General features: G+C 37.5%; 1 protein-coding gene across 7 annotated transcripts in view; it reads right to left on the minus strand.

Annotated features, from left to right (window-relative positions):
* The window catches only part of ALS2 (alsin Rho guanine nucleotide exchange factor ALS2), an 82,911-nt gene that overhangs the window by 43,853 nt on the left and 22,708 nt on the right, over positions 1-16,350 (minus strand). For all 7 annotated transcript variants that reach the window (XM_063647798.1, XM_063647799.1, XM_054479135.2 and 4 more), the window contains 5 exons: positions 14,480-14,837; positions 11,552-11,720; positions 10,196-10,292; positions 4,420-4,497; positions 1,172-1,354 (listed from right to left, as the gene is read on the minus strand). In XM_063647798.1, the coding sequence (XP_063503868.1) occupies positions 1,172-1,354; positions 4,420-4,497; positions 10,196-10,292; positions 11,552-11,720; positions 14,480-14,837 (885 nt within the window). The remainder of the gene's footprint in view (positions 1-1,171; positions 1,355-4,419; positions 4,498-10,195; positions 10,293-11,551; positions 11,721-14,479; positions 14,838-16,350) is intronic.

Below are 16,350 nucleotides of genomic sequence, written 5' to 3' on the forward strand. Positions count from 1 at the left end.
ACTAGCCAGAAAAACAAACACAAAGACTAAAAAAAAATTTTTAAAAAGCCCATATGCTATTTTACTCAATAAAAATAAGAAATCCTAGAATTTATTAGTTTTGGGGGTTAATTTCCCTGCAGCATGTCACTTTGAGAATGTAAGCTGCTTTATGGGGAAAAGAAAGCTAGAAATAACCCAATGGTTTCAGTTTACAAAAAGAAGGGAAAACAGAGTGGGAAAGCAGATCAAATAAAAAGGGGATAAACAGTAGGTAAACAGTAGGAAATAAAATTAAGGCCAAGCAAGGTGGCTCAGGCCTTTAATCCCAGCATTTCAGGAGGCTGAGGCGGGTAGATCACTTGAGGTCAGGAGTTCAAGACCAGCCTGGCTAACGTGGTGAAACCCCGTCTCTACTAAAAATACAAAAATTAGCTGGGTGTGGTGGTGGGCGCCTGTAATCTCAGCTACCTGGGAGACTGAGGCAGGAGAATTGCTTGAACCCAGGAGGCAGAGGTTGCTATGGGCCAAGACTGCATCACTGCACTCCAGCCTGGGCAACAGAGCAAGACTCAGTCTCAAAAAATAAATAATTAAATTAAATTAAAAGTGGAGAAGTGAAGCAGGGAAAAACAGAACACTGTTGGTTGTCTGTTGGGTCTCTCATGGTCTGCCATGAGCCTATCTCAGGCTCTTGCATTGTTACTTCCCACTTAATAGTTAGAAATTCATCTACTCTATTTCTGTTCTAATTCACCTCGAGGGCTCTACTGCTGCAGTCAGGAAACTTCATAGTAAAATGTACTTTCCAATATTCCTACATGAGGGTATTAATTCAACAAATATTTATAAAGTATGTACTATGCTCATCAAATATCATCAAAATATTTATTAAGTATGTTCTATGCTACAGCAGTGAATGAGATAGCCTAAAATCCCTACCCTTCTGAATCTTACATTACAGTAAGGAGGACAGACAATAGACAAAATAAGTAAATTATATAGTGTATTCGATGGTGATAGGCCCTATGGAGAGAAAAGATAAGGAGTGAAGAGGGCTTGAAAGGAGTTTGCAATTTTAAATAAGGTAGTTAGAGATGCTTACTAATAATTAGCCATACAAATAAAAACAAAAACAAAAGACTTCTCATGTGTTACTGAATGTGGGCCTTAGGATCCAATTCCTGTTCACCTTACTACAGGAGAGAAGTACTGGAGTCTTAGAACCACTGTGATTCTCTGGAAGGTTGTCACCTTCTGTAGGGTCCTGTCGGCCACTGTAATATAACCCAGGCTGGAAGTCTTCTGTATCCACTAAAAACAGGGAATAATCCTGGCCTGCAGCTACGCTCCAGACTCCATTTTCACTGCTTATCTGCAACGACAGAAAGATAGTGTCTGTCCAAGATAAAGGCAATCAGAGAGAACTTCGGATCCACAGGAACTGAAACGTTAGGTTGCTCAAATAAGCGTGGTGCAAAGTCAGTCATATCTGAGAGGAAACTTACTCAGCAATTTGCCTAATCAAATGCAGGAGTAAGACGGAATCCCTTGTTCAGCTTTTAAATTTAGAACTGTTTTTATAAAAATCTAAAAAATTGGAATTTAAAAAGGAAAAACCACATATCTAATTTTTTATTGTTACTTTTGGAAGTCTGCACAGACTGTATTATAATGAAGAGACCCAGAAACTTCCAGAGCCCTACTCTAGAAGTGACAATTAGGACATACCTTTGTCCTTCCACATTTGGCTGTGTGCACAAAAACTGAGGTAAAAGAAAACAATCTAATAAGGCTAAATTCTATTCTGGCCAACTAAACTCTTGGGTGCTAAAATTCAGTTTTCCCACTTGGAACTCTACCAGTCCTATGTGACTTTACTGTGCCTACTCCCAGGATGTAAAAACTGGCAGAGCCCCTGAGAAGCCCATCTACAGGGATCCCTTAGACCAGTGGTTCTCAGTGGTCTTTGCAGCAGCACAGCAGCAGCCATCACCTGGGAACATGTTAGAAACACAAACTCCCAGGCCCCAGAGCTACTGGGGGAAGGGGAATGGGGAATAGAGTCCAGCACTCTGTCGTTTTTTGTTTTTGTTTTTTTTTTTTTTTTGAGACGGAGTCTCACTCTTTCATCCAGGCTGGTGTGCAGTGGTGCAATCTCAGCTCACTGCAAGCTCCTCCTCCTGGGTTCATGCCATTCTCCTGCCTCAGCCTCCTGAGTAGCTGGAACTACAGGTGCCCGCTACCACACCTGGCTAATTTTTGTATTTTTAGTAGAGACGGGGTTTCACCGTGTTAGCCAGGATGGTCTCAGTCTCCTGACCTCATGATTCGCCCGCCTCAGCCTCCCAAAGTGCTGGGATTACAGGCGTGAGCCACCGCGCCCAGCCCAGCACTCTGTTTTAACAAGCACCCCACAGGTGATTCTGATGTATGCAAAAGTTTGAGAACCATTGCCTTTAAATCAATAATTTTCAAACCTCGGGATTCCACATAGTGATTCAGTAGCCACCATGCAAAGGCAGGTGCCAGGGCTCTAGGCCCCCACTCCATCCTTAACCAAAGTAGTTCCTCATTTGTGGGTTTTATGTATGGGATTCCTCATAAGATTTCATTGGAGAAAGTGTGTTACTGCAAAAACTACTACCCCTAACCTCTAGACCCAGCTTCAGCTCCTAGCCTGATAGGCAACACACACACACACACACACACACACACACACACACACACACACACACACACACACACACACACACACACACACACACACACACACACACACAAATACACTCTCTAATCTGTTAGATCCTTTGTGTTTAGATAGTTTCAGCACTGACTCCTGGACGGATGAATAAATAACCCCTAATCTATTAGATCCTTAGTATCTAGCTAGGCTCCAAATCATAGGTGATTTTGTGTGTGTGTGCGTGTGTGTGTCTACTACTAATTTTATAGCAGTCTTCTTCTGGCATGACATTATGTTCTCAAATTCAGGCTATCCAAATAATGGACTTCCCATTCATTTTGCAAAGGATGCATTACAATTTTTGCAGGAGCAAAGAGTCTTCTTCCTAGTCTCAAAACTAATTCAAATCTCACTCTGCCTTCACTTTTAATTCTCACAGATTAATCAGGATGACTTCAAAAATGTTTTTCTCAGCCTTCCTCAAATAAAAAAACCAAGCTCCTAATGACGTCGAAGAGTTATGAAACTAAAATCTTGTAACAAACTATTCTCTTGTTTGACTCTAAAATGTTAAAAAGGAGTTTGATTTTCAGGTCTCCGTGCTACATTACAAAGCTTTCCTTAGTATGAATAAGCGCACACTTCAAATAAACAAAAAACAAGGAACAATGATTTGCAAAATCTTTGTTTGTGATAATGTATCAGAAACTGAATAGCTTACTACTACGATGTTTTATACTGAAAACATTTCAGATTGGAGCTAGAAGTAATAATTGTTCCCTAATGTTTTATTAAGCCTTTTCTTCCCAGTAAAATTAAGTCCACCAAAAGGAAAGGCAGCATGTATAAATCTTAAATAGTGACAGATGCACAGTGCACACTGCATATATGAATTATTGGAATATTTATTAACTGTCACTTACATTCAAATCATATTCCTAAAATTGACGTAATTGCCCTTCTTTAATTTCCATTACTCCAGAGGGAGCATGTCTTGGGATAGGGGAGATATCAGAATCCAACTACATATCTATGACCTCCATATTCCATTCTGTCACGTGGAGGGCATCTCTACCAAAAAACCCTAAAACTCTTGTTCAAGGAACCAGTACAATTGATGAGAATTTGGTATTTCCTCAGGGTGATGAGGCGGAAAACAAGGTGGAGAAACACTGCTACAGAACTGCATCAAAGAGACTAGAAGCTACCCATCTCTCAATAGCATTACATAAACTAAAACCAATCCATCTAACAGTAAAAAAACAAAACAAAACAAAAAAACACCTCTACTTTTAGCTTTACTACAGAAAGTGAAAAGGCTTACAAAAAACATTTTACTACTCTGCATGTTATTTTAAAACGCACACACAAAATTACACCACCAAATAATGTTATATAAAAGTCAAACAATGGAGAATTCAAAGAGTAGACATTATCTGGTAACGCTGAGAAAACAGCAGAGTCCTAGAAACATGTTTTAAAAGAAAGCACTTTTTCATTTTTTTACTTAAAAAACAAAGGAACTATGAATATTTAATGAACAGTTGAAGCTAAGAAATATAAACACATAAAAAACGGATATTTAGCTTGAAAACACATGGCTTCCTGTTTTTAAAAATTTTCTTATGAAAATCAAAACAAATTTAGATTGTACATATGAAATTCCCCTGATATTTTAAAATAAGAAATGAAGAAGTATAAGGTGTTACAGCTAAGAATTGTGGAATAAGTTGCTATCAAGTTCACAAAAGTACCTTTGCAAGACGAGGAACCGTTGTTGGAAAATCGGAATGCCCAAGTTGACCAAAGGTATTGCTACCCCATGAGTAAACCTATCAAAAAAATACAGAAAAGTAGCTAAGAGTTGTGAATCTGATTTTGCACATCAACTCTGAACCTTTATAATAATTAACATATACACACAAATACCAATAATTATACATTAAGTACTTACATTAGTCTTTCACTCTTTAACAGATATTAAGGGAATTCATTTTTAAACAAGACCAGAGATAACAGGCAAATAGAGTCTTGGTACATAAGAAGACACAGAGTCCAAAAATTAGCCAGGCATGGTGGTGCATGCCTGTAATCCCAGCTACTTGGGAGGCTGAGGCAGGAGAATCGCTTGAACCCGGCAGGCAGAGGTTGCAGTGAGCCAAGATCATGCCACAGCATTCCAGCCTAGGCAATATGAGCAAAACTTGGTATCCAAAAAAAAAGAAGAAGAAGACACAAAGTTGAGGAGTCAACAATAACAATAACAATAACTAACACTTTTCAGGTGCTTACTAACTGCCCGACATTGTTCTTAACACTTTCTGCATATTAATTGATGATTCATTCTCACAACAATCCTAACAAAAACAAATAAAAAAGGAAACCCAGAGAGGTTAATTTACCCATGGTCACAAATTCATATGTAAGAGGCAGGATTTAATCCCAGGAATTATCGTATACTGCCTCTTTTAGAGAAAGCAATAAAAACAGTAAGTGATATAGAGGAAAAGTAATCATGATTTCCTACTCTGTAGATAAAAGTACTATGGAACGAACAGAAAACCTTTCATACATGAAGAGTTACTGTAAGAGAAACACAAGTACCTACACGCCACTATAGACAAAAGAAACTAGATTACAATGACTAGGTTTAGTTAAAATGTTTATTCTGATTATGAAAGTAATTCATGGTCATTGTACAAGACTGTGACAGTACAAAAATAAAAATAGAAATAAAGTGAAAATCACTGATCAACCACTTGGTGGCACCTACTCTTTTGCACATCAATAAGTATAGATCTGTAACATCATTTTTAATAACTATCTAGAACTCTACTGTGCATATACTTTAACAAATTACCTACTGAATTAAGTTCTTTCCAATTCCTTTTTTTTGGAAGCAGAGTCTCGATCTTGTCACCCAGGCTGGAGCATAATGGCGCGATCTTGGCTCACTGCAACCTCCGCCTCCCAGATTCAAGCAATTCTCCTGCTCAGCCTTCCAAGTAGCTAGGATTACAGGCGCCTGTCATCACGCCCAGCTAACTTTTGTATTTTTAGTAGAGACGGGGTTTCACCATGTTGGCCAGGCTGGTCTTGAACTCCTGACCTCAGGTGATCCGCCCACCTCAACCTCCCAAAGTGCTGGGATTACAGGCATGAGCCACCACACTCAGCCTCCAATTCTTTAATATTAAAAAGGATAGGAAAAATCCTTGAATACATATATTAATGTATCTATTTGCTTAGGATAAATTCCTAGGCAAAGACTATGCCATTCTGATTTTTGATACATACTGACAAACTCTCTTCCAGCAAGGTCCAATTTACATTCCTGCCTGCACTGCACGCGCATTTTCTCCCACATCCTAATCAACGCTCAGCATTGAATGCAATCCTTAGGTTTGCATAGGTTAATCTCACAGGTGAGAAAAACACTGTACTGTTGCTTTTTAATTTAAATGTATTTGCTAAATGATCATCTTTTCATTTATTGCTGGCCATTTCTACTTCTTTTATGATGAAAATATAAATATCCTTTTGACAATTTTTACCCTTTGACAATTGTTCCTTTATATATAAGTGCAGCAACACTTTATCACATATGTTGCAGATATTTTTACCCAGTTTGTTACGTATCTTCATTTTGTTTACAGTGTTTTATTTGCTGTTCGGGAATGTTGAATTATCATACTGACAAACATATCTTACTAATTTCCAGTTTTGAAGTTATGTCTTTTTCTATGCCTAAAAGACTCATCTTAATTTGTTCATATGCACACACGCACACATACACACAGTTCTAGTTTTTAATGACATCATTAATACACCCAGAATTAGAATATGTATAGCCATCTTAGTTTTCTCCTACAAATACGAAGCCAGTAAACATTTACTACATTTACCGGATACTCAAGTCTTGTTTTCCCAACTGAATGGAAACACCCACTTTTATATCTTAAATTCTCATATATACTTGAGATTATTTCTAGCCTATAGGCATATTTCTGTTGCATTGATCTGTTTAATTTTATAATATATAAGGATAAATCTCTCTTTTTACCTGGCTCATCTATGTTTATTCTTCTAAAGTAATTTTGGGATTATTTTATCAAATTGTAAATATTATACTGGAGTATTTTGGGGACTGTACTGAATTTTCACTGTGCTGATTAATGATTTAAGAGAGAAATGACATTTTTACAACTGATGCATCTCATCCAAAAATAAAATCTCTCCCTTTACTACTGCTTTTATGACCCTTCAAAAGAGTTCTAAAGTTTGCATCATATGGGTTATATGCATTTTATACTTATTCCTACTTCCTTAATACTTTTGGTGTAGTTGTGAACAGAATTTCCTCGAGTATGTTTTGTTTTATTGTATGTATACAATAAAGCCAGTAATTTTTATTTTGTAACTGACCTCCTTCCTAATCTCTCATTTTTAAGTCTTTTGAATGAATCATGTTAAAAACAGTAAATTCCCCTTTTTCTTTCCTAATATTTATATTTATACAGGTTATGTTCGTTTTTTGGCTAGCCTAGTATGTGAAATGTGCAATCAAATCAAATATTAAAAGGGCTTAGAATCCTTTATTGGCTTCTTAAAAAGATAAAGGAATTGGTGAAGAACCATTATCGAAACATGAATATATTTAATATTAACTTTTTTTTAAATTTTATTATTATTATACTTTGGGTTTTATGGTACATGTGCGCAATGTGCAGGTTAGTTACATATGTATACATGTGCCATGCTGGTGCGCTGCACCCACTAACTCGTCATCTAGCATTAGGTATATCTCCCAGTGCTATCCCTCCCCCCTCCCCCGACCCCACAACAGTCCCCGAAGTGTGATGTTCCCCTTCCGGTGTCCATGTGTTCTCATTGTTCAATTCCCACCTATGAGTGAGAATATGCGGTGTTTGATTTTTTGTTCTTGCAACAGTTTACTGAGAATGATGATTTCCAATTTCATCCATGTCCCTACAAAGGACATGAACTCATCATTTTTTATGGCTGCATAGTATTCCATGGTGTATATGTATGTGCCACATTTTCTTAATCCAGTCTATCATTGTTGGACATTTGGGTTGGTTCCAAATCTTTGCTATTGCGAATAGTGCCGCAATAAACATACGTGTGCATGTGTCTTTATAGCAGCATGATTTATAGTCCTTTGGGTATATACCCAGTAATGGGATGGCTGGGTCAAATGGTATTTCTAGTTCTAGATCCCTGAGGAATCGCCACACTGACTTCCACAATGGTTGAACTAGTTTACAGTCCCACCAACAGTGTAAAAGTGTTCCTATTTCTCCACATCCTCTCCAGCACCTGTTGTTTCCTGACTTTTTAATGATTGCCATTCTAACTGGTGTGAGATGGTATCTCATTGTGGTTTTGATTTGCATTTCTCTGATGGCCAGCGATGGTGAGCGTTTTTTCATGTGTTTTTTGGCTGCATAAATGTCTTCTTTTGAGAAGTGTCTGTTCATGCCCTTCACCCACTTTTTGTTTTTTTCTTGTAAATTTGTTTGAGTTCATTGTAGATTCTGGATATTAGCCCTTTGTCAGATGAGTAGGTTGCGAAAATTTTCTCCCATTTTGTAGGTTGCCTGTTCACTCTGATGGTAGTTTCTTTTGCTGTGCAGAAGCTCTTTAGTTTAATTAGATCCCATTTGTCAATTTTGGCTTTTCAAGGCTGGTTCAATATACGCAAATCAATAAATGTAATCCAGCATATAAACAGAACCAAAGACAAAAACCACATGATTATCTCAATAGATGCAGAAAAGGCCTTTGACAAAATTCAACAACCCTTCATGCTAAAAACTCTCAATAAATTAGGTATTGATGGGATGTATCTCAAAATAATAAGAGCTATCTATGACAAACCCACAGCCAATATCATACTGAATGGGCAAAAACTGGAAGCACTCCCTTTGAAAACTGGCAAAAGACAGGGATGCCCTCTCTCACCACTCCTATTCAACATACTGTTGGAATTTCTGGCCAGGGCAATTAGGCAGGAGAAGGAAATAAAGGGTATTCAAATAGGAAAAGAGGAAGTCAAATTGTCCCTGTTTGCAGATGACATGATTGTATATCTAGAAAACCCCATTGTCTCAGCCCAAAATCTCCTTAAGCTGATAAGGAACTTCAGCAAAGTTTCAGGATACAAAATCAATGTACAAAAATCACAAGCATTCTTATACACCAATAACAGACAAACAGAGAGCCAAATCATGAGTGAATTCCCATTCACAATTGCTTCAAAGAGAATAAAATACCTAGGAATCCAACTTACAAGGGACGTGAAGGACCTCTTCAAGGAGAACTACAAACCACTGCTCAATCAAATAAAAGAGGATACAAACAAATGGAAGAACATTCCATGCTCATGGGTAGGAAGAATCAATATCGTGAAAATGGCCATACTGCCCAAGGTAATTTATAGATTCAATGCCATCCCCATCAAGCTACCAATGACTTTCTTCACAGAATTGGAAAAAAATACTTTAAAGTTCATATGGCACCAAAAAAGAGCCCGCATCGCCAAGTCAATCCTAAGCCAAAAGAACAAAGCTGGAGGCATCACACTACCTGACTTCAAACTATACTACAAGGCTACAGTAACCAAAACAGCATGGTACTGGTACCAAAACAGAGATATAGATCAATGGAACAGAACAGAGCCCTCAGAAATAACGCCGCATACCTACAACTATCTGATCTTTGACAAACCTGAGAAAAACAAGCAATGGGGAAAGGATTCCCTATTTAATAAATGGTGCTGGGAAAACTGGCTAGCCATATGTAGAAAGCTGAAACTGGATCCCTTCCTTACACCTTATACAAAAATTAATTCAAGATGGATTAAAGACTTAAACGTTAGACCTAAAACCATAAAAACCCTAGAAGAAAACCTAGGCATTACCATTCAGGACATAGGCATGGGCAAGGACTTCATGTCTAAAACACCAAAAGCAATGGCAACAAAAGCCAAAATTGACTAATATTAACTTATTGCAGATGAGCAGTCTGGGTTTAAAAAAAAGAAAAACTTAAAACAACTTATTTATGTTTATGTACATGGGTATGGTTTTTAGTAATGCTAGAGGTCACTTTCAGGTCTCACAGTTTTAAAGAGAAATGACTTTGTTTTCTTAGTGTTTTACTATGCATCTTCTTTGTAACAAATAAAAATTCACCAATACCCTGGAAAATCTGGGGTTCTCTTTTTAGATGAGAACACATTATAGAAAGCTCCTAAATCAGGGAGATGTGTTTAAATCCAAGCTCTACTGTTACATATGTGTGACTTTAGACAAGTTACATAATTTCTCTTACTCCACTTCCCTCGTCTGTAAAGTGGAAATAATACCATACAAAATATTGGAAAGCTAAAATGAGATACGGTTATCACTGCCTGACATATAGCAGATAATCAACAAATGAGGGTCCAATAACGTCATGTTGGCCTTCCATGAAAATAAGGTAAGCATTTAACAGTTTGCCTCCTACCTGGGATTTCGCAGTAAGTGCAAGAGAATGGTAACCACCTGCCTCCAGATGGATTATTTCTTTGCCATCCAGACATTTTACACACAACGGTTGAAGCCTTAAAGAGAAACACATAGGCACACAAAGTCAAAGTATTCTCAGCAAGAATTGTAGCCTTTCTCAAATTATAAAGTGCTGTCATGTAAAAATAAATATTTCTAAAGGAAACATTAAAATAAACATAACGGATATATGGTCAATCTACTCCTAAATATCATAAATAATTTTTGGAAGGTTTTAATCTTTGTCTATCAATCACTAATTAATCCCCATAATTTAGAATCTGTTAAGAATCATAAAACTACAAATGATTCTTTATAGCAAAAAGTATACTTAGGATACAAGAAAAAATAACCACAGAAGGAAGGTAATTTTTAAATTAATTCCAGTTGCCTTCACTCTACTATGAATAGAGACATTTATATTAACTCACTACTTTAATCATTCCAATTACCCACTTAAAAACTTCCCAATATCTGATTTGTTAATATCGTAACAGTTTCTAATAAACAAAATGCCAGTTTTACCCTAATATACATGAATAGACATAGTCTGATGTTTCAATTATAGTTATTTTGGCAGTGGCAGAGACATCTTTCAGGTTAAAAAACAAAACAAAACAAAAAAACCTGTTGGCTCTTTTCTTTTCCTATGTGACAGGTGGGGGCCTCTTTTTCATCAATTAAAAATCTGAGCCATTCCTGTCTTCCAGTGAAATATAACCTTATCCCAGCACCCCTTTCTGTACTCCAAGATGAACACACATTGAAGAAGAGATGGAAAAGTGCACCATGGATACTTAAGTCTTTTACTGCTTTTTTTTTCTTTTCCTTTTTTTTTTTTGAGATAAGAGTTTTGTTCTTTTGCCCAGGCTGGAGTGAAGTGGCGCAATCTCAGCTTACTGCAACGTCCGCCCTTCCCAGATTCAAGCGATTCTCCTGCCTCAGCCTCCTGAGCAGCTGGAATTACAGGCGCCTGCCACCACGCCCAGCTAATTTTTGTATTTTTAGTAGAGACTGGGTTTCACATGTTGGTCAGCCTGGTCTCGAACTCCTGACCTCAGGTGATCCACCTGCCTCAGTCTTCCAAAGCACTAGGATTAAAGGTGTGAGCTACCATGCCCGGCCAAGTCCTTTACTGTTAAGAACAAATTCAAGACTAAAGTGATGGCTTTTTATCAGAGTTAATGGTGCGTAATAATCTGAAGCTAGAAGAGCCCAGATTTCCTCTATGAGGAAAGTGAGATTTAGAGACCTTCCCAGGAGAGAGGTTATTTGTTTAAGCCAACTCCTATCGGTAAGTGTTAGTAGCGCTTACCTAGGCAGAACATCGCCGTGCCCCAGCTGCCCTTCCTTCCCTTTCCCCCAGGTCCACACTTCTGTTCTCAGAGAAGGCAGGAGCGCATCTGCTTCTCCACTGTATGTGGGGGTCAGAACCACTGTCCTCGTTTTCACCCGTGCAGCCTTTCTTAAGAGCCTGGGGGAAACTGAAAACCAACCAGACGTGGGGTGAAGGAGTGGGAGTCCAGAGGGTAAGAAAACATATCATTTGGACAAACTTAAGATTTTCAAAAACATACACCACCCATGGTATTTTTGAAGCATATTCTGGAGGCTCTCTGTAGAAAAGGGGACGTGTTAGTCGAATGAAATTGGTAAATACTCACTGCTACAATCTATCCTCCCACTACCTCCTCTGCAGAGATTCACACACACATTAGCACACACTGAAGGTGGTGACAAATCCTGTAAATAAAAGCCCTGTTTAAATATGTTTAACCCAGGTGGAATTCCAAACATTTAGCCACAGAATCCTTTTCTGTATAACATCTAGTGACATCCTATAGAACTTGTATTCTAAAGAATATGCTGAACAAAATACTATACTAAGGCTGACAAATACTTTTCTCATTTGAAAACAAAAATTAAAGAGCCAGGCAAAGTGGCTGTAGTCCTAGCTACTCAGGAGGCTGAGATGGAAGGATTCCTTGAGCACAGGAGTTTGAGGTTATAGTGTGTTATGACTACACCTGTGAATACCCACTGCACTCCAGCCTAGGCAACACAGTGAGACACTATCTCTCTGGTTTTTTTTCTTTTTTTTTTTTTTGAAATGGAGTTTCGCTCTTGTTATCCAGGCTGGAGTGCAATGGCAAGATCTCGGCTAGCTGGAACCTCTGCTTCCTGGGTTCAAGCGATTCTCCTGCCTCAGCCTCCTGAGTAGCTGGGATTACAGCACCACCACACACAGCTAATTTTTGTATTTTTAGTAGAGACAGCGTTTTGCCATATTGGCCAGGCTGTTCTCAAATTCCTGACCTCAAGTAATCCTCCTAATCCTCCTGCCTCAGCCTCCCAAAGTGCTGGGATTACGGGTGTGAGCCACTGTGCCCGGCTCCCATCTCTTAAAACACAAAAAGCCTTTCTAAGTCAAGGTCTAAGTTCAAATACATTACGAATAATTGTAATAAAGAATTCATTTTAGCTATAAAATGTAAACATTTCTAAGACGGGAAAAAGATTATGAAAGGGATATACTAAAAAGCTTTTGTATTTGCCTATTTCAAATTATTTTACAGAGATGTTAAAAAATGTTTTAAAAGAACATTGCCATCTTTTATAGTGTTCAAAATTACATCAAACACACACAACACTATGTGAACAGTGTTTGATGCCAGGATAAGATTTGAAGAAAATCATCAAATGTCACCCAGTAGAGACTTAGTCATTAAGTCATTAACTTGTGGGCCACAAGAAAGTGATCATCACTGCCTAATATCAACATCTTTTCTGGTGAATGTATCGTTTCTATGCATACAGAGACTCAAATAAACCTACTTGAAGATTCCTCAAGGATATACTCCAGATAATTCTTAGAGAGGAGAAAAGAGTACATGTAAAATTTTTCTAAAGATACTTTAGGTTACTAAGTAAAATTTAACCATAGGATATAAGTCTATTAGTGGGATTCATGATGTAATGATATGAAAAAATATTCCATATTTGTAGTTCAAAGAGATTGCAAATATATTTATATACTTAAAATGCTAAAGGACACTTAAGAGTAAGAAAAGCTTGGTGCAAGATTCTCCTTCAGACTTAATAGAGATCATAGGCCTTCTTATACATCATATATTTTATATATATATATAGTCACATTAATCAGGACTTAAGTTTTATTTGTGTAGAGGAAAATCTGGTGGTAATGAGAATTATGAGGCAGAGTAATAGTGGCACAAGAGTGTTCAATAAGTAGAACGAGGGGAGAAACAGGTACAGAGTAAAAAAGGTAAGTTTTAGTGCAGTCTAGAATTCCTAACTTTTGAGCTTTGCACAAAATCATGTAAACCAGGAGTTGGTCAATTATATAGCCCATGGGCCAAATAGGGCCTACCATATGTTTTTGTAAATAAAGTTTTGTTGGGCTATAGCTTCGCTCATTCATTACGTATTGTCTCTGGCTGCTTTTACATAACCACAGCGTAGCTGAGTAGTTGTCACAGAGACAGGATGGCCTATAAACCTTAAAATATTTCTCTCTGGCTCTTTACAGAAAAAGTCTGCCAAATCCTGGTCTCATCCAATACTTCTCAAACTTTAGTGTGCATACTAATCACCTGGGGGATCTTGCTCTAATGCATGTTTTGATTCAGTAAGTTGAGAGTGGAACCTGAGAGTCTGCGTTTCTAACAAGTTCCCAGACGCTGCTGATGCTGCTGGTCTGCAGGCCACTCTTGAGAAGCACAAGTCCAGATGGCTGAGACTGCTGAACTGATTGAGAAAAGGAGAAGAACCAACTGCATAATATTCTAAAAAGTTTATTGCCTATGGTCTCAGCAAATGAAGTTTTCTCTTCTTGAAGCTTAAGAATTCTCTCCTCTTTCAAGTCAAGTACAGTAATTCCTCACTTAGCCAATGGTCACATCTGCAACCTCATCAATCTGGAGTATAGGTCCCAATTAGGAAAGAAGAAGGGCATTGTAACACTCCAGAACAATAAAATAAGATTCATAATAAGGTTCATAAGCAGGAGCAAACATCAAGAAAAAGCGACGTTCTAACTTTATAGTGATATCTAAAGCAGATAAACATGTAACTTTCTTTTAAAACCACCATTAAATAAATTTTGACATTTGAATATGTCAGCTTCATAATTAGGAAAGCTTTTTTAATAATACGGCATGTGATGTCAGGAGCATCCTGGATTCCCCAAAAGTCAATTCACAAAACCTGGTTATTTCCTTACCTTGTGACAACAATCCAGGGAGGGAGAGTCTTCGACTGCCTCCCTCCGTTTCTTCTTCTCTGATATCCACAAGACTTGAACTTTTCTTTCCTTGCATTGATTCCTGTTTAACCTGTTCTTCCCTGCTATCTTTCAAACCTTCGGGGCCAGTGGCACTACTGCCTGCCTGAGCTCCAGTTTCACAAGGGGTTGTACTATAAAAGTTCATAACTTTCTTCAGTGACAAGGCACCAGCTTCATAAGTAGCAGCCACTCTCACACCAACAGCAGATGCACAAGAGACCACCAGGCTGTTTAGGGCTGAGGTGCTTGTGGTAGGCGGGCTGTGGAGATTAGGAATTGCTTCTTCTACAAGAGGCTAAAATATACACACATAAAAAATTACATAAAAATATAATCCCTTATACAATAAGCAATCAATAAAAAGAAAGTCTAATATCCATCGCTATTTGCATGTAAGAACCTAAAACGACAGAAGTTCTCTTCATCTTCAACTAAAGGTATTCTCTTCTTGATCATGGAGTTAACACACTAAATGGAAATGAGTACTCAAAATACAGTTCCTTTTCCAAAAGTACTTCCTTTTGTCTAGATGTTGTGTTTTTCTATGGTATTTAAAAATAAGCCTCAGCTGCTTTTATAAAATTAAACACAGTAAAAAGGGAGGGAGAAGAAAAGGCATGGAAAACACTGCCTTTAATGCCAAGTGCACTGTGACAGCCCTGGACAGAAGGTTTAAAAAATGCAAATTTCATTATTCATCCCTTTCAGGAAAATTTATACAGACTACTACCTAGAAGTGGCAGGAAAAAAAATAGATTTTATGAAAGAAAAAAAACTTTCCCTGAAATGCTTTATAAATTGAAATTTAGATATAGCATATAGAGATGGAAAAATAAGTTATACCTGTAACCTATCATCTCCCAAATTATGCTCAACTCGAGTGCCTTTACTGGCTCATCAATGAGTTATTTTCTATGACCCAGGGGCTAGACAAGCTGTAGGATTACCTTTGCTCTTGCTACCACAGATGGCAAATGTGGTAGGTTAATAATTAAACATTTGGAACCAATGTTCTTAGTGTGATTCTAGAGGTGTATTAGAAAGTCAAACTAAAGTTTTCTGATATCTTAATGAAAAAATCAGTTGAAATTTACTCTAAGCTGTCAAACATCATTGTTCCCTAAAAAGGAAGGTCATTAAATGTACCTACCAAACACATAAAAAAGCTTTCAGCTCATCAGCATAGATCATATTGAAAAATTTGCTTCTTATTGTACCCAAAGATCTCAAAGGGAATATACACATTCCTTCGTCCTAAACTAAAATACAAACATAATGTGTGTGTGTGTGTGTGTGTGTGTGTGTGTGTGTGTGTGTTTGTATATTTTAACATTGGCTTCTGACTTCCTAAAGGAATAATTCCTGGTACCTAGAGAAGTGCCTGACATGTAAGTACTCAAAACATTTTGTTGAATTAAACGCTAAACTCAAAAGAGCTATTTCCATGCAAATTAGTCTGTAAATAGTCAATAAACAAATATACTTAATAAAACGAAAAAGAAATACAAAGCCTATTACTTCTTTGGTGATACAGCTCCCATGATAGCTTGTTCAGAAGAACTAGTGTCACTATGCCCACTTTTTGTTTACAAAGGCTCCTTACAGAAGCAGTGACAGTATTTAGAGGTAACTATTTTAGGGGGTTCTTAACCACTAGGTAGAGCAAAGTCACAAAACTCTACCTTATATAAACCTTGAACTACTGTTCTAACTGGCTCCTTCTACTTAATTATATTTAAAAATATAGTAATAAGCCCTCCCCTACAAAAAACATGATTAGCAATTTTGATGAAATATATAATTTTAGG

The sequence above is a fragment of the Pongo pygmaeus genome, chromosome 11 (genome assembly GCF_028885625.2).
Source record: "Pongo pygmaeus isolate AG05252 chromosome 11, NHGRI_mPonPyg2-v2.0_pri, whole genome shotgun sequence".
Classification (NCBI taxonomy): Eukaryota; Metazoa; Chordata; class Mammalia; order Primates; family Hominidae; genus Pongo; species Pongo pygmaeus.